General features: G+C 48.0%; 1 protein-coding gene across 1 annotated transcript in view; it reads right to left on the reverse strand.

Moving 5' to 3' along the window:
- Positions 1 to 23,845, reverse strand: part of LOC118231715 (G protein-coupled receptor kinase 4-like) — a 54,357-nt gene that overhangs the window by 17,069 nt on the left and 13,443 nt on the right. The window contains exons 2-5 of the mRNA XM_035425821.1: positions 13,359 to 13,454; positions 5,419 to 5,531; positions 4,059 to 4,136; positions 3,449 to 3,549 (exon numbers count right to left, since the gene is read on the reverse strand). Coding sequence (XP_035281712.1) covers positions 3,449 to 3,549; positions 4,059 to 4,136; positions 5,419 to 5,531; positions 13,359 to 13,454 — 388 coding nt within the window. The remainder of the gene's footprint in view (positions 1 to 3,448; positions 3,550 to 4,058; positions 4,137 to 5,418; positions 5,532 to 13,358; positions 13,455 to 23,845) is intronic.

Raw genomic sequence — 23,845 nt, forward strand, 5'->3', positions numbered from 1 at the left:
GAGGGAGAAAGAAAGAGAGAGAGATAACCGACTGAGAGGAATGGAAAGAGAAAGGAGAGAGGGAGCGAGAAAGAGAGAGAGGAATGGAAAGGAAAGAGGGAGGAGGAAAGAGAGAGAGGGAGACAGGAGGAAAGAGAGAGAGATGGAGAGGAGAGAGGGAGAGAGATTATGAAGGACAGGCAGGGAGAAAAAGGGAGAAGAGACCAATATAGAGAGAGGGATGCAGTGTGAGGGAGGTTGAGACTGGGGGGGGGGGGGTGAAAGGGAGGGGCAATTAATGAGTGAGTGGGGGAGCGGAGGAGAGAGAAAGTTGGGTCTGATGGCCATACAAGGGCATCTTGCATTTACTCCCCAGCACTGCAGTGTGGGAACTGCAGGAACAGGCTAGTGACAGCAAACCAGGTGAGCGAAATAACTGCCCATTCCCCTTTACGGTTGCTAGCGTTAGCACTAGCACTAGCAAAAAGCAAATGTTGATTGCAGGAGGGCGAGAAAACGCTCGTCGCCCCTCCAGCCGATACTCCAGGACCTGGAATTCCCCAAAGGCGACACAATGGAGCCGGCCGGAGCCGCTGGATAACACTTCCCTTCTCTCCTCCTCACGGGTCCCTGCTGTTCCAGTCAGGATATTTTAAGCCTTTAGCCTTCCAGGAGGGGAACAATAATGCACTGGACACAAACGGCAAACAAAAGGTGCCCAAACAACGCGGTCCCCGGTGGCAAATGTTTCGAGAGGAAACGAACCGGCGGTTAAACCGGCGTTCCACCACGGGCATCGTTTTGACGACCCGAAAGACGTTATTTGGTATTCTGTAATTCTGAACTGGTACAGGCCCATTCTGGGCACGGGTGAGAGAGAAAATGGACTCGGGAGTCAGGTGGAGAGCTTGGGACGTACCAGCTTGTGCATATAAGAGACTCTCTGTGCCAAGACCGGAAGACGACCACTAACGGTCTTTTGGACCCTGCTGTCAATTCAGAAGCACTGCAAAGGGCTTAGGGAGAAGTGACAAGAAGTGAAATCAAAAAACAAACATGGAAAGCTGGAGCAGGAGCATGGTGGGGGAAGAGTGATGCCTGCAGCACAGAAATAAAGTCCTCAAACGGTCCATCTCCAGGGCCTGAGCAGATGTTTAACAGACAGGGATTTCGGCACGCAAAGCGCCCTCTTCCCAGCTGACGAACGACACGGGAAATTGGAATAAAAGTGTCAGAGAAATAACGTTTTTTTTTAAGAAGTCTTGGCTACAACCCTGCAGACTGCAAGCGTGATGAAGATGCCACACGGGACATCTACCGTCTCCTCCGTTACCAAACAGAGTGGCGTTGGTACGGTCAGATTTAAGGGGGTTATGAAGGGAGAGGAGAGGAGACTGGATCTCTGACCCGTGTCCCACTGCCTGTTGGGCCGCCCCACAGGTCACAGTGGGCGTCCGGTTTGTGCTTCACCCATGGATCAGGAGAGCCAAACTCTTCTCATCATTCCTCTGGTCCAGTCAGCATCGAGCGTTCAGGGTGTGAAACTGACAGGTGGTTCGCTTGATTTAAACTCCCTTCGTTTACTACATAAGCATCAGACCCTGACAGCCAAGCCCCAGGGTTTTACAGTGACTGAACACATTAGCGTTCTTCGGTGTATGGACATAGCACATAATGAGTCAAAATGCCCAGTGACGCCATATTGAACGATGCAGAAGTTTACAGGGTGGTTGAATGAACTGAGAAAACTTTAAAAGTGGGAGAGAAAGAAGAAAAAAAAGGAGAGGGTGCATCTTACACTGATCATGGCCAGAGTGTGTGCTGTCCTCACAATGACACCAGTGTGGGACTGGACTCATTCAGGGCCACTGTGTACAAAGTGTGTGTTTAAGAGAGAGAGAGGGAGGGAGAGAGAGAGAGAGAGAGAGAGAGAGAGACAGAGACAGAGACAGAGACAGAGAGAGAGAGAGAGGGAGAGAGAGAGAGAGAGAGAGAGAGAGAGAGAGAGAGAGAGAGGGAGAGAGAGAGAGAGAAAGAGAGAGAGAGAGAGAGAGAGAGAGAGAGAGAGAGAGAGCAAGAGAGAGAGAGAGAGAGAGAGAGAGAGAGTGAGAGAGAGAGAGACAGAGAGAGAGAGAGAGAGCTGGCACGCTCGAAACCGGGAGAGGAGTCGGTACACAAACGCACGGTGGTGAAAGCGAACACGGGACATCCTGCTCGCTTGTCAAATAGACAGCCATGTTTAAAAAAAACAACGAAAAAAAAACGACACCTTAAAAGTGGAGAGTGTTTACCCGTGCCTGACACTGTCAAAGCAAATATCAGTGTTCTGGCCTCAGTGTGCCAATGTGCATTTACTTAAGCCAATATGGGTTTGTTTAACCCGGGTAGAATATAATAAAATGTACCATACTGATCCCAAAGCATCTTTAATATCAAATTCGTATTTGCACACTCCTATTACTTTCTACCCAGTACTTAAAAGGTCTGCTATTTGCTCAATCTTTTTTCCTTATCGGTCCCCGGCTATGTAAGTCAACAAAGCGAGCTGTGACATCTGTACGTGGGCAAATAAAACAATACAATGGCCCATCTGACCAAGCGGCAGCTCCAACTAAACTAGAGGTGGGGGAAAAAAAAACAGAACTCTGCGATTAATGAACAAATTGTGCAATAAATGCCTCTGTATGTGGTGGAAAGGTCCTGTTTCCTGCTTCAGAAAAAGAAAAAGGGGGTCGGGGTGGACGTCAGCGCTAGTGCGATTCCTCCTCCCGCTCACGCTTGCCTCACTCGAGAACCGAAATCCCAAATCCCCGATGATCTGCGCTCGAAAACTCGTGTGAGAACCGGAGATTACAGCTTTGGCGCGCGGCGAAAGCGTGTTTGAGTGAAACATCTGGCGCCGCGGGGAGCTAATCCGGCTAACGCCCGCCTCTCAGCGCCAGCCCAGCAGACTGATGGGCTCGGTCCCGTCCAGAGCACCGTGGCGACCGAGCGACTTTGTCGCCAGATATTGCGACTTTAGCAGACCCCTCTACCGACTATATTTAAAAACACAGCTTCGCGACCCGTACTGTATTGTATATTGTATGTTGATATACTGTATCAATGCACTTATTGCCATGTGCACTGATGCAATACTACTCGTGTAGGAAATCTTTGACCCAGGAAACTTGACAAGCTCTGAAGATCATCAGCACCAATTGTGAAATTAACACTAAGTGACAGCACACAGTTGGGCAAAAAATGGATGCATGTGACTAACAAAACAACCCAGCAAGCCAAGAAAAGTTGGTTTGAGGAAAAAATAAATTCAGATGCCTCTCTTATCCAGTGCTGGAGTGCTCTGAAACGCAGAAATCTGCGTACCTGCAAAACTCATTCCATCCTTGAACTGATCAGCTGACGCCCACGGGAGGCGGCATCATCGCTAAAGCTCCACCCCTCAGGGATGACTGACAGACGGGCTCACCTGGCGCACTCCTTGAAGAGCTCCTTGCAGGGACTCTGCTCCAGTTTCTCCCTGCACTCGGTGACTACTTCCTGAGGTATTTCTGGTAAATGGGCTGCAGACTACAAAAACCGGAGAGAGAGAGAGAGAGAGAGAGAGAGAGAGAGAGAGAGAGAGGAAACAACAAACATAAGAACAGATAATGAGGGGAAAAGACCATTCAGCCCTTTAGCTACACAGCTTGGCAAGCTGTTCCACACACTGACAACTCTCTGTGTACAGGAACACTTCCTGTTGTTACTTCCAGTTAGAATTTACCTTCAGCTAATTTACATCTATCCCCCTCCTAAAACAGAAGTTGAAGTTTAAATTAAAAGAAATTTTTATTTCTATTTGTTTTGCAAACTCAGCCTTTAAGGCACAACATCAATGGCATCAGCGCTGCAGAAGCCAAACCCTGACACAGATCTCTATGTTTTTCTGTCAGTGTTAAACTATTAAAAGGAGACGTTTTAATTAGACAGCCACTACATGAATCAGATCACTGTGCGGGACAGCCGTGAGGAACTGGAAAAGAGGAAGAAGGGCCTTTTATTTAGGAAGGCCCAGAGGCCCGAGAGGAGACAGTTACCCCGTTATTAAAGTACGTGTCCAAAACGTTCAGTCCGTACGCCCTTCTCTTCTCGTCCGGCGCCACCTCGTACGCCGCCTGCGGAAAGGACAGAGACGCGCCGTTACCCAGCATGCCCTGCTCACGGTTCGGTCTGTTTGTTAGGGCACATCTGAGAGAGGCCTGGCAGGTTGAATGTGGGACCGCTGCATTTCCGAGTCGCCCCTTTCTGTGGCAGCAGGTGTCGGGGGGGGGGGGCGGGGCTGGGGGGGGCTACTTAACCTGCATTGCTTCAGTATATATCCAGCTGTATAATTGGATACAAGGTAAATGCTGTGTAAAAAAGGTGTGTAAAAAGCCTTGTTTTCGTATCGCTGGTCACACAGCGATGTTTTCGTACGGCTGAGTAAGTCGCTCTGGATAACAGCGTCTGCTAAATGTAACGTAGCGTGTGGACGCTGTGACTCAGAAGCGAAGGAGGCCAACGGCTAGAACACGACGGGCTTTTCCGCTCCAGCGATACGAAAACAAGACGATGACAAAATTAGGGAAGGCAGACAGGAACCAACGAGCACCAGGACGCACTGGGAATATCAGTCAGGTCTGGCAGCAGACTGATAAATGTGCCGGACCAAAATTCAGAAATAAAGACTTAAAAAAAACCAAAACAATGCGGACAAACGGCCCGGGTCAAACTGGCCCCGAATACCGAAGCTATGCGCGATTAGATTTACAGTGAAGCCTCCAAACGGGGCTCCCTGTCAAAGCAAAGACGTGGAAGACCGTGGAAATTTAATTGTGGGTTCTCTCCCCCAGAATTCCCTGACCAGTTCTCCCCCACACTGCCCACAATTCACTGGCCCAGTTTCTCTGTCCTCTACAAGACAGAGGGTGGAAAACTCTCCCAAACCAGAATTATTCAAACAGAAAAAATGGAATAGTACAAACATGACGGTGGGTTGTACTTTCTAGAAATGCGTGAGTAAAGTTTGACAGGAATCAAGTTTTTTTTCATTCAGTTTTTTTGCTGAGGAGAAAGTGAATACACCCCAGCATTCAAAACATAAACGTCATAAACACCAACAGAAAGAAACATTTCTCACCATGAAAAACAGAACCCCTTCTTAAGTAGTCTGTGTCATGTATAATTTAATATGTATATTATAAAATGTGTTAAATAGGAATGCTCCCCCCAAAACCTAGCACAGACCTTCTCATTGTTCCCACCCAGGTGGAGCTACTGGACCCGACTCTGACGTGGGTTTGGCATAATGGAGAGGATCAGGGAGGGGTGGGATATGTCACCGTGTCTCCCCACTCCGCCCCTTCCTCCCTCCTCCCCCCCAAACAGGAAGTGGCCCATGAAGGGACAGGATCTTACCACAGCGTCTAGGAACTCGATGCAACGCCTCAGCTCCGGCCGTGTGTCACAGAACTGTCGGAAGAGGAGCCGTCCAATCGGCTGCTTCTCGCACAGGCTGAAGTAGTCCCGCTCTGAGGGAGAGAGAGAGAGAGAGAGGAGGGAAGAGGGGGAATTCTAGAGCGCAGGGTTCCGGAGTGGGGAACACGCGGCTCTCGCTCGCACGAGAGAGAGCGGCCTTTCGAGCGTTCCGCGGCATTGCAGCCCGAACGCACCGTTTCAAATTTGGGATTCAGTAAACACGCGCAGGGAGCTGTGGTCCTACATTCTCCTTTTTTTTGTTCTTAATTTAGCTGTACCATAAACTTTGAATTGATTTCATTCTAAACAGGGGCTTTTTAAGAGTCACAGTTGTCTGTTGACAGCAGGCATGAAAGCCGTGTGATGAAAATAATACTGGATAATGAAGACAACGTTTATTCAGTGATTTCGATCAGCCACTTGATGCCCAGATTGCCTGTTTTGTCGATAACCAAAACCACCGATATTGACATTATCATGCTGTCTGTCAACAGTGCACTGCAGTTTTGGAGCTTGTAGAACAGTGAATTCATGACCAGAGGAGATTTTCATTTTTCTTCTTTTTGCATTTTTAGTATGCATACATTCTAGATTTGCCAAAAAATTTCTTGACAGATAGGTGACAGGATTCACCTTGGATTTCAAATGGTAATCTACATAAAATGGCATGAAATGGCATTGTGGGTATAATTATATCAGGGCAAAAAGGCAAAGCTAGTCATTAAAGTGAGATAACGCCAGTGTAAGAGACAAGGAGGGCATTGAAAGATGAATTATCAGAGAACTGTAGCCACAAAAAAGGGGAACTGTGGACTACATACATATACAGCCACGAATGGAAATTAGCAAAAGGTAAATTCTGCACAAACATTAGGAAGTATTTTTTCACACAGAGAGTAGTCACAGTGTGGAATAGCTCGCCAGGTCATGTAGTAGAGGCAGAAACAGTGGAGGATTTCAAGATCAGGCTTGAATTGGTGCTAGATTCTATGTGGTTTGTAGGTAAACTGAGCACTAGGCACACTTAAGTGGTAGGAAAATGGCGAGCATTGTTGGGCTGAATGGCCTGTTCATGTCAGTCATTATGTTACGTCATCATGTCATGTCAGGTCAGGTCATGTCATTAACACTACGTTAGCCCACAGTCTATATATAAGATGTTATGTCATGTTATAAATAGGCCATGGGACTAAACGTAGCGCTACGTTTGCAAGCTCCCAAATTCTCGCCCTCATTTCATTTTCACAGTTAAACACCAAAAACGTCCAAACCGGCTTAGCAGCCCGTCGAGGAAACCCGCCGGGCGAATTCTGTGTACCGGGGACGGGACAGCAGCTAGCCGGCCCGTGCTTCGCGGGGACGCTCGTCCGAGACCCGCGGCGCTTAATCACTGAACAATCCACTGCGTCCTCCACCGCGAAATACAGGCCGCAAACAACCCCCCCCACCGCGCCAATCCCCCCTGCCGCCACTGTAATGTATTGTTTTTTACATGCTGCATATTTCAATCCGCAATTCCTGACACCAGCAATAATTCGTATTTTTGTCCATACATTTATGACGTGTTGGAATATTTTGTGAATTCACGTGTAATTGAAATATATTTTCAGTTTATTCTCAGTATTTCTGCATTTCCTTTCTAAAGCGCACACTGTTAAATAACACGGATGTGATTAGGGAGGATTAGGGCAACGAACAATTACGTTTATATCATTTTGGAGGGCTTTAAAATTAAGAATATATACAGTTAGGTTCTTGGTTTTTTTGCAGAACTTGCAAATACATCATGGAACCGTCAAGGATACCAGGCCATTTACAGTAAAAAGTAGCATTTCTATCACTCTGTACGACATCATACTTAACTAAATTCTCCACACCAAATTAAGAGAGAAGTGTGAAATGTGCGGCGCGGACGTTTGCTTAAGCACATGGCGGGTCCTGGACTCTTCTTCAGCAGAGCCGTCTGAAGCCTTCACAAGGACTAAGGCTGGACGGAGGCTTCCTGTTCTTACAAACACAAGGGCAGCAGCACAGGCACGGGCACAGGCACCGGCACAGGGAGACACAGCAGCACAGGCACAGGGAGACCCGCTCAGATTCGCTGTTACTAACGCACACACACACACACACACACACACACACAAACGGCAGCACCACCCCGGCCCACCTAACCACAGCTTCCTGCTCTCCGATAAACAACAGCAACGATGACAGTAAGTGCCCCGCCCTATCAGCGCTCTCATTGGCTGAGATCCTTTTCCACAGTTCTGCAAGAAAATTTTTACAAAATAGGCCTAACCCCTGCAGAAAACATATAGGCCTGCACATCCTGTGGTCTTTCGTTAATCTCTCTCTCCATTTTTTCATGGTTTGATATAATTCGTTTTTTTTATCCTCCCCACCTCCCATTTCATTAGTTTGCACCCAAACGTTGCTTTTGTATAATCCTACTGCCTAGTGCACCATGATAAAAATTCCTTCAGAGAAATCTTGTTTCATCCCAAATTGAATTTCCCTGGATGTACAGGCTGGTGTGCGTGATGAATATGCTTATATATTTCATACAACACTTCTGAAGCTATTCAGCACTGAACGTGTCTCTCAGGCACCACCTAAATCAAATTAATATGATTCTTCAAGTTTACACTCCATGAATGATTATAGTCATGGGATGTGAGTCTAAGCAGTCTCCCAGCTATTCTAAAAACAACAAGCTGGGAGTAATACAAGGTTCTGAATGTCCTATTCATTTACACTGAAATGAATCATTTTCCTAGAATGTAGCTTATAATTTTCATGACACCAAATTTAATTTACTGAAATGGCATTTCCAAAATGTTCCACTCGCTACCCTTTCTCTGACAGACACGTAATACTATATATTTAAAAAATATATATACACTCTTTTTTTATATAAATAGAAATTAAAGAACAAATATGCAATCGGTCATTAGATATTTCAACAGAAACAAGAACAATCTATAAATGGTCTGGGATGAATATGAACAGAATTTGTTGCATAACATAACAAGCATGTGGATCACTGGCAGCGTGAACTGCAGTTACAGTAACGCACGGGATTTACCAAATCTGCAGTACTTCTAAATGACCAATCATACACAAGGATGGTGGGTCAGTGACGGGTGTGGGGGGGGGGGGGGGGGGGGGGGGCGGTGAACAGCAAGCAAAAAAACAAAATAAAATAAACCAGTCTGAATTCATAGTTCATTCTGATCACTGAACCATAGAATTCCGCTGCTTTTCCAGGACATGCTGCCCATTTGATCACCTCCAGAACTTTCCCTGGAAAGAAAGAAGGAAGGAAAAAAAAAAAAGAAAAGGAAAAAAAAAAAGCCGCTTGATGAATTTGTGACTTCGTAGCTGTGAGAACCGGGCAGCGGCCGCGGGAACAGCCTGTGAACCACATCTAAGAAAACAGACGGGAGGCCCCAGTGTTTTCCTTAAGAGGCACGGGCGGGGGTGGGGGGGTGGGGGGGGGGATGACGTTAGAGCCCTTCAAAGAATGCCCCGCCGCTCCACCGCAGACCGAGAAAATTAAAAACTGGAGCTGGGACAGCCCGGCAAGTAGCCACAGCTGCTAGCTGCACCTCTCGGGGGGGTTCTCTCTCGCCCCAGGACCTCCGCCGCAGCGGGGCCCCCGAAACGTGGCTCAGCCAAGGCGATACCCCCCGCCCCACCTCCGAGCCACCCCAGTGGGTTTCGGGGGGAGGCGTGCGCCCTCGCTGGCGACAGCAGGCTGTGCGTCATACGGCTCGCCGCGCGCAGCGTTCCTCTCCGGCCGCGGTGTGGCTGTTACTCTAAATCCCAGCATGCCGCAGCCCTGCCCTCGGAGCACCGCTGGCCGTCGGCCGCACGCTGTCCGTCACCTCCCCAAACCACACCCCCCCGTCCCCCCGCTCCCTGCCAGGGCTCAAAGCTTCATGTTAGGACCTCAATGCAGAAGAAGACTGTGTGCATACCCACATAGAAACACTCACACAGACAGACACACACACGAACACACACACACAGGGGCATAAAGACACATAGATGCACTCCCACACACACATAAGCAGACACACACACAAGGACAAATTCACAGTCACACACACACACACACACACACACACAGCCACCCCCACCCCCCCCAATCCAATGTTAAAAGCCCCACTCCCAGCCCCCGTCAGCCCAGAGAAGAGCACAGGCAGGCCCTAAACAAAAAAAAAAGCTGTCCTCTATGATAACAGAATAATTTAGGAAAGAGGGTAGCCATCAATCTGCAGCACAGGACAGATCCTAGCCATCCTTTAAACAGGGACTGGATTAATGCACTCTCCAAAATGTCACGTTATTTGCCAAAAGGCCTAAGGCCTGACACGGTGAGTTATTACAGGGACCGTATCACACACACATGTTTATGAGGACCGTCGATGCGTTTCCCCTCTGGACGGCTGCAGGATGTTTGTTCACTGCTGCCTTAAATGAGTCTCTACAGTGTGCAACTGTGCTTCAGGAACTCATAAACAAACATATAAATACAGCACGCCGACAAGTACACGCAGGCCTACATACAGGAGTGGAAAGGCCCAGCTCTTAGCAGGTTCTGAAGCCAGGGGAGGAACGGATCGCGGTGTAGCGGATAAGGGGTGCGTCCCAGGCCTCCGTAGATCCGTACGCCCACGTCGGTCCTGCTGGTGCACATACCAGCCCAGCCCTCCTCCAGCCCCTCTCACTGGGGCAACACAGCAGGCCTTCAACCACATTCCAGCAGACCCAGCGGAGATCACAGGGTCTCAGTACCCAGAACAATGTGTGAACGAGCGCACACACACACGCACATACAAGCACACATACATACACACACACATGCACATCTGACATTCTCTCTCACATCTGGTCTGTATCTCTCTCTCTCTCTCTCTGTCGCACAAGCACACAAGCGCATGCACACACACACAAACACACACACACACAAAATACAGCACACCCCATCACTGCATCCCCCAACTCACACGTCAAAAGTCGAAAGCAGGACTCTAGACTCAGACCGAGGCCATTCCAAAAGAAACATATTTCCTCCGATTGTTTCCTGCTGAGATCGGCCTGCTTTTTTTTTCTGCCCTCAGACCTAAACTGGCTTCGCTATGACTTTGTGAATAGTTCGCTATGACTTTGTGAATAGTCCGCTATGACTTTGTGAATAGTCCGCTATGACTTTGTGAATAGTCCGCTATGACTTTGTGAATAGTCCGCTATGACTTTGTGAATAGTCCGCTATGACTTTGTGAATAGTCCGCTTTGGAAAAATACCACGAGCCATTTGGTCTGCAGGTTTCTCCACCAACGTCTGTGATTTTCTTAATGTATGGAGGGCCTTATTTGCGATGCAGGCAAGGGAATGCCCTCCTGGGTTATTAAGGAAAATCCCCAAACTAGAGGCCTTTGACAGTTTATATAGCCTGTAAATAAATCAGGCAGCCGACCAGGATTTAGGTGAAAAAGTGCTGAACTTGTAGGTTGTGCTATAATACAGATTAAAAAAACAAAATAAACACACAGCATCAGACTTTAAACGGCTGCTATAGCCAGGAGGACACGTGACCTGGAAGTGCTAATTCTCCTCCAAACGTATGGGCTTAGAATAGCAGTGACCTGTGGTGTACCGCTACCTACCGAAATCTACAGAGTAACAAGATAAGGAAGTTACTCTCCAGCTGGGTAATGTACCAAGAAAACAGCAGTTTCTGTTCAAAATGGGAGAGAACCCGTTCCTCATTAACGTTGGGACTCCAATAGTTACAATTAGGTACAACGTTTATCTTCGATTGTTAAATCTAGAAGCTGAGCTCACTAATGCCTAGCCACACAAAGTTCATCCGTACAAGCCATAAATACAATCTATTACACTTCTTGACTACAAAAGCAGGGTATTGGGCATTGCAAACAGCTTAACCACAAAGCCGTAGATCTTCACTGCAGATTCCGCACCTCAAAAAAGAAAACTTCACGACTGACTCAAATTCAGTCCAACGCAGCAGTGACTAAGGTCGGTTGCAAGCCTGCAGAGGTGGGCTGACAGAGCTGCTGGTTTGCCACTGAAATTGGGCTTTAATAGCTTGGGTAACATCTGCCACATCCTGCTAAATATAAACTCCCTGGCACCTGCCGCGTGAAACAGAAGGCGCCAACAGCTGGGGCTGCTCATCAGAACCGTGCGGAAGGCGCATCCATGGACCCGCCTGTGGACACGGTCCCCATTGGTCACATCAAACGTCAGGACGATATCTGAAGTGGTGATGCATGGGTATGTACACCATGTGATCAAAAAGTATCTGGATACCCCTTGTAACCAGATACTGTATATAGGCCTATCACCTGTATATAGGCGACACGTTATCTGGCGGCTCATCATCACTTAATCTAACTATGGCTGATATCCGAACACGCACTCCTTACAGGTTTTGATGGCCTCGTCACACATCGCAGGTGCACCACGCTGGCGCAGAGCCTGCGCTCGTTACAAATTAGTGAAGAGTGACGCGAATGGGTCCGTGACCCAGCCCGCTCCAATCTCAAGACCCCCCCCCCTCGCCAAGGCAGAAGGCGACGCAGACCACCGAGGCCATTCCAAAAGAAACACATTTCCTCCCGATTGTTTCCTGCTGAGATCGGGCTGCTTCTCGGACCCCTTCACCGCCCAGCTGGAAGCGAAGAGGCCCCCACGTCGTAGCGAGGAGGGAGGGAGGCCATCCCGATGCCTTGGACCTGGTCTGGGAGAGCCAACGCTCACAGAGAGTCTACCAGAGCGTTCCACCATGGGGGGCTATATCCCCTCAGCATCGAATCAGCGACAGAATCACACCAACAACTAACTGCACGGAACCTCGGCGATGAGGCAAGCGACACCCCAGAGACAGAGCCTCCGGGAACCCCAAAAATGAGACGGTAACAGCGGATGCACGTGTCACTGCAAGCACACGCGTGACTGTATGTGTACGTATGTTACTTAGTAACAACAGAGTGACATACGCACTCAAGAAATTTAAATTCCCTCCCGTACCACCCACCAGGCCCATTTCCCATTCCCTCGCGATGCTAGGATGATTACAACAGTGTGGGATTCTGGACTGTCACCAGAAGGCAAGTCCTGGACCAGCCCAGCAGTGCGAGATCCAGCGAGTTCCAGCGAGTTCCAGCGAGTTCCAGCAGGCCACAGCTAAGCACTCAGCGAACCACATCACAGCCAGGTACCAGCTGTGTCCTCACAGACCTAAACTGGCTTCATCACAACTGCTTGAAAGATCTTTTGGGAAAACACAAAAACATCTGTGGTCTGCAGGTTTCTCCATCAAAACTCTGTGAGATTTTCCTATTTGTGATGCAAGCCAGGGAATGCTGTGGTGGGATATTGAGGAAAATAATTTAAAAACTACAGCCCTTTCGAAAGCTTATATAGTGTTTAATAGCCAAAAAACGCTCAACTTGCACTAGCAGGCAGTTCCATTATAAGATATGTAATATGCGACTTAGGAAATAAGTGGAAGCTAGCACCAATGATCACTCATTCGTAACGGAACAACTCATATACAGCTTTTCCCTATAAGCCCCCCCAGCATATACACACTCAGTGCATGTCCAAACTGGTCATACGCAGACCCCCCCCTCCCCGTAACCCCTGCCCTCAAACCCCGCCTAGCACATGTGCACACTGCATGCCCTAACTGGTCATGCGCAGAGCCCCCCCATAATCCCCCCCCCTTCGCAGCACAGAGCCCCCCCCCCCCATAATCCCCCCCCCTTCCCAGCACGTTACACACTGCATGTCCTAACTGGTCATGCGCAACGCCTCCCCCCCACCCCCCCTCGCCCCCAGCACATACCTACGGTCTGCCTCAGCTCCTCACACAGGCTGATGTGCGGCAGCCTCAGCATCTCCTTCCATTTCTTGCTCCGGCCGTTGCGCTTTCCTCCGCCACCTGCGGAGAGAGAGGGAGGAGACTCTGCTGAGGGGACGAGAGGACGGAGGGATGGGGTGCGGAGGGAGGGCACGCGTCCCCCAGAATGTCCCGCGAGAGCTTTCAGCGTTCGGTCGTCCCAGAGCAGCTTCCTCAACAATAATAATAAGCTTTTTCATTGAGCATCTCGTAAACAATGAAACAAGCAGCTCAAAGAGCCTCACAGCGGATTCAAAAAAAGCAATACATTACTTTACAGGATAAAATACATGCTAAATAAAATAAGTGCTTTTAAATAAATAGGAAAGGTGATTAAAAAAAGAGGAACTACATAAAAGCAAAGCTCAGTTTTAAGCTGCAACTGTGACAGATCTGAAATGCATTAAGGTTCTGCAATGTATGTTCATGCAAGTAAAAGATCCATTCTAAAAGCCTGTGGTAACCAAAACCGCACAACCTAGCAGACATCGACCTTTCTGTTGATGCTCGCGCCGCAAGCTCATTTTCTCTTAAGATCAAAACTCGTTACGGACGCAAATATCCGCTGCGGGGCAAGCTGCTCTGCCGAAAGAAGATGGAGAGCAGCTGTCGGCTCTCCACCGTCACCCCCGGGGTTCAAACTGTGGCGGGAAGCGGCAAGATTTTGGTGGAATGTGTAAAAAGGGCCATGCAGAAGGGAGGCAAAAGGGCAGGGGGGCGGAGTCACGAGCAGGTCATGACCTCCTGTCCAATCAGAGACTTTCTCCAGGTTAATCTACACTGAGGGATGGCCTGTTGATAAAAGTTCCAGCCTCACACACACACACGCTGTAGACTACATTAGCTCTCCGGGAAGGCCGAAGAATGCGTTAAATATGTCCTTCACGCTGCGTAATCAGGCGAAACTCTGATCTCATTTACAGTAAAAGATCAGGAAAAAGATAAGAAATTGCCTGCAGAAAAAGCATGCGTTCGCTTATACGACATTCCACAGATAAATACACGGCCTGCAGCCTTCCCAACAGCCCCATATGACATCCCATACTGCAACCAAGAACGGTTTTCTGGTATAGAGCCCCTTTGAAAAATTCCCCCCCAGCCCCGGTTTCCAGTCACTTGCGTGTCATAACAGGGGTGAGCTCTGGGGTTTCAGCCCTCCCCCCCCCCCCCTCCCCTCCAGGCAAAGGGGGCTGAAACGCCAGAGCTCGCCCCTGTCATGACACGCAAGTGACTGGAAAGCGCTCCACGGCTGTCGGTCACACACTGTAACTTTGCACAATGATAAGATCAGCGCCGCTCTGGGCTGCGTTGGCACACCGGTCCTGGGATGACAGTGAAATGGCACAGGTCTGGCCCTGTGCGTGACCCTGCTCCAGACGGTGACGGACGAGATGCGCTCAGCAGAGGGGGGGCGGGGGGGGGGGTCAGGCCCCAGGGCATTGTGGGAGAAAGCCGAGCCCAGTCATCCGCCCTACGTAGCGTCACCGCGGCCTGCGGGAATCCGAAGCATTTATCCCGCCAGCTAAACCAGCGTACGCTAACGCATAGCGAGGCCTGCTGGCTCCCGCCCACAGCAGCCGCAGATGTGACACAGGTGAACAGTCCGTCAGTCACAACAGCCGCAAAAAAGAGCAAACCCTCGCCGCCTCTCCTTCTCCACTGGCCCTCCGGGCTAAATATCCACCCCCCCACGCTCTACCCCTGCACACACGCTCCCTGTTCTCACACGTTCACACACCCCACAGGGGTTTCGCATGACACATGGAAAATTCCCCGAAATATATACATATTTTTAATTATTTAAAAAAAAATACAAAAACATAGAGACCATCAGTGCTGTTATCCACCACAAGGTCCGATGGTTGTCTTTCTTAGGAGTCACTCAACCGTACTGAAGTTGCGTAAGAACACATTCTGGAGGATAGCTTTATAGGATTTATGCTTTTGCGTAACGGTTGCATGTCACTAGTCATGAGAATTATGCTCAAACGAGTGACTAAGCAACAGGCAGCAAGGTCTGTTACGTTTCTCCAAATCCTGATCGCGTGTGGGCTGCACGGCATCAGCGCTGAACCAAAAAAAATGCTACGGACTTGAAAAGGGGACGTGAAACTGCCTCACTAGTTCCTGAGCCATTGTCTTTTCTCAGCTCTGTGTTCAGATGTTCCTCCTGCTGCAGACAGACCTGCTCACAGCCTAGTGTTTGTGAGGCCAGGCAGTGACGCACGTTCTCATCACGGTGGCTGCAGCCATTCGATACGTGTACAGAGACAGACATGTGATACGGATGGCTCGGCACACAGAAAAAAAAAAAAAACATTTAAATGAGTTCTGCTTAATACATATCTTTGCACACCATCTTCTTGATTATTTCACTCATGCAAGCACTTTATGGAAAGAATATTACAACAAAGATGATAAAGATGATAAACTTTTTTTGCATCAGAGGCTAATATTAACCTAATTTTCACAGATTTTTGCAAGCCAATTGGGTATTTAACTAGCCAATAACAACACCTATTAGAATTGCAAATTCAAATATGAAGCACAATCAGTTCCACGATAAAATTACAATATGACTCAGCATTCTAATAAGATCTTTGCACCACAAATCCTTCCGAGTCGGATTTACATTTCTAGAGTTAGCCTAAATGCAGATGACATCATGTAGCTAGCTGGTAAGGTACCAGAAAAAGAACAGATGGAGTCATTGTGCAAAACATGAAGTGAGGCGTGGTAATTACAGGAACCGAAGAAGATACTAGCTTGCATATCGTAAACCAGATCCATAAATATGTGTAGAAGAAAAAAAGCCACCAATCCTCAGCTCATTTACAAAGATGGTGAGTGGGAAGGGACTCTTCTTAGATTTCCTTACAGCGTCTCACAGACACACTGACCAGCAAATAATCTCTACATCGCTTCAGGTCTCATCCCATATTTAAGATCCTTATTGACAGACAAAGATTAGCAATCTTAGCAAGTCCACTGAGGGAGAAGAAACAAAAAAAATGCATGTAGGCAAGGCCTCGCCCAGTGCATGCAGGGATAGGCTCCAGCGCCCTGTGACCCTGACCAGGAATAAGTGCGTTGAACAATGGATGGATGGATGTACATATGGGTTATTGTACTAAACTGACCCTTTAGAATCATGGTGTTAAATCACACAAAGTTAACACTGGTGATGTAAAATCAATATTTTGATAAAATACGACACAAAATACTACACTTAGTATCACCAAGTCTCAAGTAAACTATTCATTTTTGCTGCATGCATGTACGTGCAGTATGTATGTACATACGTATATATGTATTAAGTAGGTAGGTATGAATGTATCATGTATGTATGCATGCCAAAAATCTCTTCCGGATTGTTGGCAACAACATCTCACAGGGTTCATAAGCTTCTCTGCATGAGTTCCCCAGACAGACTCCATAGTATTGACTCTGACGCAGTTTACAGTCTGCTGATCCAAACACTGGCCTTCCCCACCTTCACTTGGGAATCTTAAGGAATTCTGTTCGAAGTGGACAAAAGCCAGCAGGAAACACCGCAAAGCCCATCAGTTCCAAATCCCACAATAATCAGATGACGGTAATGCCGAGAGGCCACGCCCAAGACAACTTGCACAGAATGTTCTAGATTTAAAACACACACATACACACCCATTAAAATGGCAAGTTCATCTTGATTTCATTTCCCACGTGATCACCGTGAGTCAAAGTTAGCCGTGTTTTAGGGTTATGTGCGTCCCCCGGACGCTCGGCAAAGAGAGACCGATGCATGTTGCGCTTCCTTACTACGAGAGCTTTGCTGGATATGCAAAGTGGCATTCTAAAAAATAAAAAAAATCTGTGATTTTTTATCCTAAATCACGCTTCCCTCGCCGTAGATAAGCTTCGGGAGAGATTGATAGCTTCCTTTCAATACTGTGTACTTCTACCCAAGATAGGTAGCGGCCATGCACCAATGCAAAAGCGCAGCACAACGCAGGACTTGAAACACTGCTGGAAACCTGACGGTTGCGGGTTTGAATTACGCGTGGGAAACCACTGCCGCACCTCCATCCGAGGCACTTAACGTAACCTAAATACGAAGCCGTGGAACACACGTCACATTTAATCTCAGTAATTCCTTCAGTAAAAGCAAATAAATAAGCACAACGTAAGGTTAGGAATGCGGAATATCCGTGGGTCTCCGCAGTGCAAACCCAAAAAAGGAGAATTTCTGCCCAGAAACGATCGGAGAGATAAGCAATGAGCTGCCGGGGACGCTAGGGGAAACGCGGTCTTGCTTGGACGCTGCAATTGCCTGTTCTCACAGTTGTCAAACCCTTTGTATAAAAACAGAACCACAGGCTAACGTGTATCCTAATGCTCGCGATTCTCCAGTAAAATTATAACCCCTTAAATAATGCTAATAAATTGCACACGGTGTACTTTAAAAAAAACATTTTTAAGAGCTCCCTGACACTATCCCTGCTCGTCACAGTAAGCGTTTTATTTTTTGTCAGCTCGTATTTTTGTTTACCGCTGCGAGCCCGAACAGCTTTGCCATAACCGATTAGGCTCTGGAGAACTGGCAGCGAACGCACCGCGCGCGAGCGGCTTCGGAGTCGGGGCCAAAGTGCTGACGCAGGGGAAAGGAGGGAAGTCCTCTACACCCGGGCCCAGGGCCCAGGTTTGCTGCGTTTCACAACATGAAAGGGGGCCACTCAGTCACCTTGAACCCAGCCCATGATAGAGGGAGAGAGAGAGCGAAAGAGAGAGAGAGAGAGAACAGGAAAGGGATGAAGTCATGGGTCACGGGACGCAGAGCTGGTTTGAAAGTGTTCGTTTTGCAGTCTGACCCGTTGCCTACACACTACTGTGGCCACAATCCCCCCCCCCACCCGGTGTTAAATTTTTAAATCCAACTCTGACGCAAATGCAGAGCATCGTCTCTATATATGGAGTGGCAGAGGGCATATTTCTTTTTCTTAACAAAAATAAAATTCAAATGGTGAGACCCAAGAAAAGTATATATTTTTGATCATAACACATATTTATAAGTGTGTATAATGAATATCTGCCTCGCCAAGAACAATCCAAAGGTAACATTTTTAATAGTATTCCTTTAGAATTCAGCACGTCTTCTTACATTTTTTGTTTGTCATTTTACAGCGATGATTGGATAGTGAAAAATGTGCAAGTCATTATGTTGTGGCAACAAAATTAACAACATGACTGGACACTTGGGTACAACTGTATTTTCTAAATGTCAGAAAACACACAAATAAGTAAACCAAATACCAACATTCACGTTTAGACATTTTATGACTTTTACATTTTTTCTGAAAATGAAAGCGGAGAGAGCGAGAGAGTGTTTTGGTTGGAAGCTGAAAAATGAAAACACGGCTTCTGAGGTGTTCTTCACGAACGGTAAGTTTCCGAGGATGACCAGATTGACTGACTCTGCCCACTCACAGAGATGCACACCTCTGCCTTCCGCAGCCTGGGAGAGAAATGCCTACAGCCAGGCCGGAGCAGTGGAGGACATGCTCCACAGCGCCTCCTGCTGGCCGACGCAATGTGCAGCTTTCGAAGAGACACAACTACAGGTACAGGCGCAGGTAAACTGAGGCTGTGCCCCCACCTGGGTGGACGAACCCCGTACCCCGGGAGGGCAGCACGAAAAGGACCTCTGAGTGACATCACGAGTGGGTGTCGACACAGCGTAGCTATGGATATCAGCCCAGAACAGACACAGAGAAGAACACGGGCGTGACTGTCTCTAATTATTTCCGACTACATCATTTGTTTTGTTTTTTTCAAATGCTGAGGCAATAATCAGTGGGAAAGCTAAGAGCATGATTCCAGTATCTTCGCTGTTCTTGGAGAGCAAGGAAACAGAGTTCAATGGCCCAGGGTAACTTGGACAAACCAGTGTGGACCAAGAAGAGGTATTCGACTGCATCAGTCAGCTTTTCAGACCTAAACTGTAGGGGAAAATGAAAGCTTGTTATGGCTACAGACATACAGTCATGAGACTGTTTTGCATCTTACGACTGGACTTTTCTCTTCTAAAGGTACAATTAAGCCGTTCTTCAGTGATCTAGCCTTAATGAAAACACCTTTTTTTTCCAGTGGCTACGTTTCCATTGTTTCCTACAGTGAAACAGTGAAATTCCCCCACACTATCTGGTGAAAAAACGCAAATACCCTCTCAGTTTTGGCCCAAACAGCAGCTAAACCGTCCTTTTTGACGACAGGAAAAAAAGGGCGGGCTTTCAAAGGCTCTTGGGTAGATCAGGTTAATTAACCCTGGCAGAGGTCAGGGCCGACTAAACAGCCCCCCCATCCCCATCCCCCCCCCCCGCCATTTCCTTTCCCAGGTCAATTTAATCAAGTAATTTGTTTAATTGGCCCTGAAAGACCGGGACTGAAGCCCGTTTGAGAGGAAGCGCCAGCCGTAATGGCCCGACGTACGGAAGCGAGCACAGCTTCACAGGCCAGGAGTGAGACGAGATCTGCGCAGAGGGGGGCGGAGGGGAGGGGAGGAGAGCGTTAACACACCGCTGAATCAAACCGAGAGCGTTCAAGTGCTTCATCATATGTGGGACTGATGTAGCCCACACACCTGCAGATGAGATGGAAAGAATCAAAACCGGCTATTCGATGCAGTACATTAAAAAAAAAAAAAGTAAAATATCTGTTCAAGAAATTCAGAATTTCAAGTATGGCAGATGAGATTCCCCCCCCCCCCTCCTAAATGGGACAAAACTACATAGGGGGGGGGGAAGTGCCTGCTTCTGGTTATACATTCTACACAACTAAGAAATTCTGCCCAACTGGAGCTCCAAGAAAACTCCAAAAAGCCAGGCCTCCATTTTCAGAGAAGAGTCAGATCAGTGACGCACGCAGTGCGTGTTGCGGTTCAGCACACGCGTGTGCGTGTGTGTGTGCGTGTGCGTGTGGAAGTGAAGGAGCAGGAGCGGAGTGGCGGGGAGATGAGACTCTGTTGTGTCGGATCGTTAGGTCATGCAAATGATGTCATCCTGGAGCAAACCCCCATTACGCCCTTCCCTCTAATACTGCCCCTGTTTGTTTACACAGACATGAAAGGATGTTATAAACACTGCGCAGCCCTAATCTCTCTCTCTCTCTCCCTCTTTCTCTCACACCCCCCCTCTCCCTCTCTCTTTCTCTCACACACACACACCCTCTCTCTTTCTCACTCTTACTCTCACTCTCTTTCTCTCTCCATCTTTCTCACCCTCCCTCCCTCCCTCTCTCTCTCTTTCCCTCTCTTTCCCTCTCTCCCTCTCACCCTCCCCCCCCCTCTCTCTCTCACTCTCTCTCAACCCCTCCTCCACCGCCACCCACATCCTCCTCCTCTTCTTCCTCCTCCTCCTCCTCTTGCGCTCTCCACATTAAGCCCACGCATTACTCATCGGCTTTCAGATGTGGGTGAGTAATAAAAGCAGATACTCTACGTTCTCGCGGTAACGGCGGCAACGGCGGGACGGTGGCGGCAGGAGCAGGCGGAAAAGCCTCCTGCGCGGCGGTCGGTTAGCGCCGTCCCTCAGAGACACGCGGCGCGATTAGAGCGGCGGGGACTTAACAGTGGATCTGGCAACCGCATCCCTGCCCAGCCGCCTCATGGTCAAATCCCGTTCACTTTTTCGCTGAGCGGCCGTTGCGATGACAGCAGCTTTAGAATACCAAAATAAATACATAGATAAAATAAAATAAAACTGAGAAAACTCATCCTTACAGCAGCCAAGAAAACGTTATCTGAAGAGGGTCTGCTGGTCGTGTTACAAAAGCATCACAGACAAGCGACTGTTGTTAATGCAATTAAGTGGTCTGCAAGACAACCTTTCCAGAAGTTATTTTTCACGGCCATTTTGACAGTCAGTTAAATGTGCGAAGTTGCTGAAGAGGCAGAGGGGGGAAAAAAAAGAGGCACAAGGGGGCTCGCTGATGTAATTCGGAATAAAAGGAACAAACTTGGGGCCCTGAAGCCAGGCAAGCCAGTCAAAGTAAAACCAATATCTGATTTAAAAAAGGAGCAGAAATAATCAGCTCTGCCATTTTAAATGAGCTGAAAGGACTAAGTGTTGGGAGGCTCGGGGACCAGGGGAAACCGTTAAAACTCTGAGACCAGTGAGGTAAACTTTGCACGTCCACCTGACTCAGCGAGGTGCTAGGAATTCTGGGAAAGTGAGTTTTTGAGAAGGTGTGAAGGGGCCCTGAAAGTTTTGCCCTGCTGACCGGTCACAGCCGAAGGAGAGGAACACTAAGACCACGCGCGCACTAAGACAGGCGGTGTAACGGAGGAAAAGAAAAAGAAAAGGAAAGGAAAGGAAAGGAAGAAGAAGAAGGCAGACGTCACCGGAGCGCGGCTTGTCAGCCATCCAATCTGAACCTCCGCTGAGAGTTTAGGAAAATAAGAGGGAGGCATCCTGCGCTGGGTGGGCCACCAAGAGGCTCATGGGAACATCACAAGCCATTAGACAGGAGGAATGGTTTGGGGCCCCAAGGGGGGGGGGGGGGGGTGTTGTCTATGGGAGGATGGAGAGGAGGTTGAGAAGGGAAATGCTGTGAAATTACATAAAATTACAGCAGAACCTCAATAACACGCACATCAGAGTAACTGACTAACCGATCGCCCCAGCGGGCATGAAACTGGAAGTGTCCAGCAATGCAAAGTTATGAAATTACGCCTCATCAATCTCCGTAATATTGTGGGTAAAAATGCTGGAATTAAAAAAAAAAAAGTCACACCTTTCATTTAAATAAACACATTCAAAATGCTACGTGTTAGTATTCCTGTATCAGTGTGTTTGCGGAGGATCTGGAGCACGAGATTGTTAAAAATAAAACAAATTTAGAGTCTACCAAAAGGCAGTTAAATGCAATTTTACTTCACTTGTTTAACGAAAAAAAATAAACATTTCCAGGAGTTTAAACTTTCATTTATGACCTGTGTGTTTATGATGCAGTTTCATTCCAGCGCTTTAATGTTATAATCATCAACAACGACAGCTGCAATGAATCTGTAACTGTCGGTGCACCTTGTTTAAAATCCTCAAGTTTCGTATTCACCTCAGTAATCGTGCCAAAGCGACAGCACATCCGCTTTTCCTTCCCTCCGGGCTCAATGGGAACACGCGTGCGTTTACGGCTCTGATTATTACAGCGATCGCACCCAACGGCGAACTTGCGGCCGTCTGTCTAGCCGGGACGCCATGCGGAGCTCGAGCCGGGGGAAACATCGAGACGAACGTTTGGGGATCGGAAGGTGTCATAGCAGCTGTGGCAGAAACGCGGCAGCCTCCACCAAAGTCAGTCAGCTGCAAAAACAGCCGGCTCTCGCCCTCTCGACTCTCTCTGAAACTTACGCACGACTCCCCAGAGCAGGGCTATCAGCACAACCACCCACATCAAACCGCGATGACACCGCCACTCAAGCAATTTTACACGTCACGCAATTTAGCGGATGCTGATATCCACAGTGTCTTAAATTGCCATCATTGTTCTGACATACAATCCATTTACATTGCTGGATTCACAGTGAAGAAACTCAGGTCAGGTGCTGTGCCCAAGAGTACAAGGGCAGGGAATTGAACCTGCAACCTCAGAGTGACAAGCACAGTTGCAGATTAACCACCCTTCTGTTAATTAAACTATTAATACAGACAGGCATGAACAGTGACTGAGTCAAGGAAATAATTTTTATGGAAGAAGGAAAGTAATAATCCAGTGCTGCATGTATGCTGTTGCAAAATTGCTCACAACAAAAGCCTTCTGGATTCATTTTGAGATCCTGACATGTGGCCCATGTTCAGCACCGCAACAATGACGAGTACCCGACCCATTACACAGGTGTAAAAAAAGAGTTTAAAACTCCAAATTTAAAGACGAAAGGGCAAAATCAAGTGAGGTTGAAAGGTCAAGTGGCCGTGTCTCATCGAACAGACGGAACAAAGCCAGGCTTTCAGCGTGCGTCCCTTCCCGCTGAACAGCGCTGTGTGTTTTCGTGACTGCTTTCCTGAGGATGTGATGTGGCAAAAGCCTAATATCACTGGCCTTCTGAAGCCAAGAAGTGGAGTAAAGGTTACTCCCAAAAGCGCAGGCAAAGCAGCCCAGTGACACTGGAAACGAAGCCTCCCTGACAGAGAGGGACGAGGGAAAAGAGGGGGAGGAAAAAAGAAAGGAAAAAGAGGAGAAAGGGAGAGAGAGAGCACTAACTGTAGGATCTTTATCTAATGAAGAGTTTATCACAGATCACACACTGATGTGACTTCCCCCCCAACCCCCCCTTCCACAACTCATTGTGAAAGTTATGGATCAAAAGCAAGTATTCAGGCCCCATATTCAAAGCAAATATTCAGGGCCCATATTCATGAAACACCTAAGAGTGTAAGTGCTGATCGAGGATCAGGTTT

This window comes from Anguilla anguilla, chromosome 7 (assembly GCF_013347855.1).
Source record: "Anguilla anguilla isolate fAngAng1 chromosome 7, fAngAng1.pri, whole genome shotgun sequence".
Classification (NCBI taxonomy): Eukaryota; Metazoa; Chordata; class Actinopteri; order Anguilliformes; family Anguillidae; genus Anguilla; species Anguilla anguilla.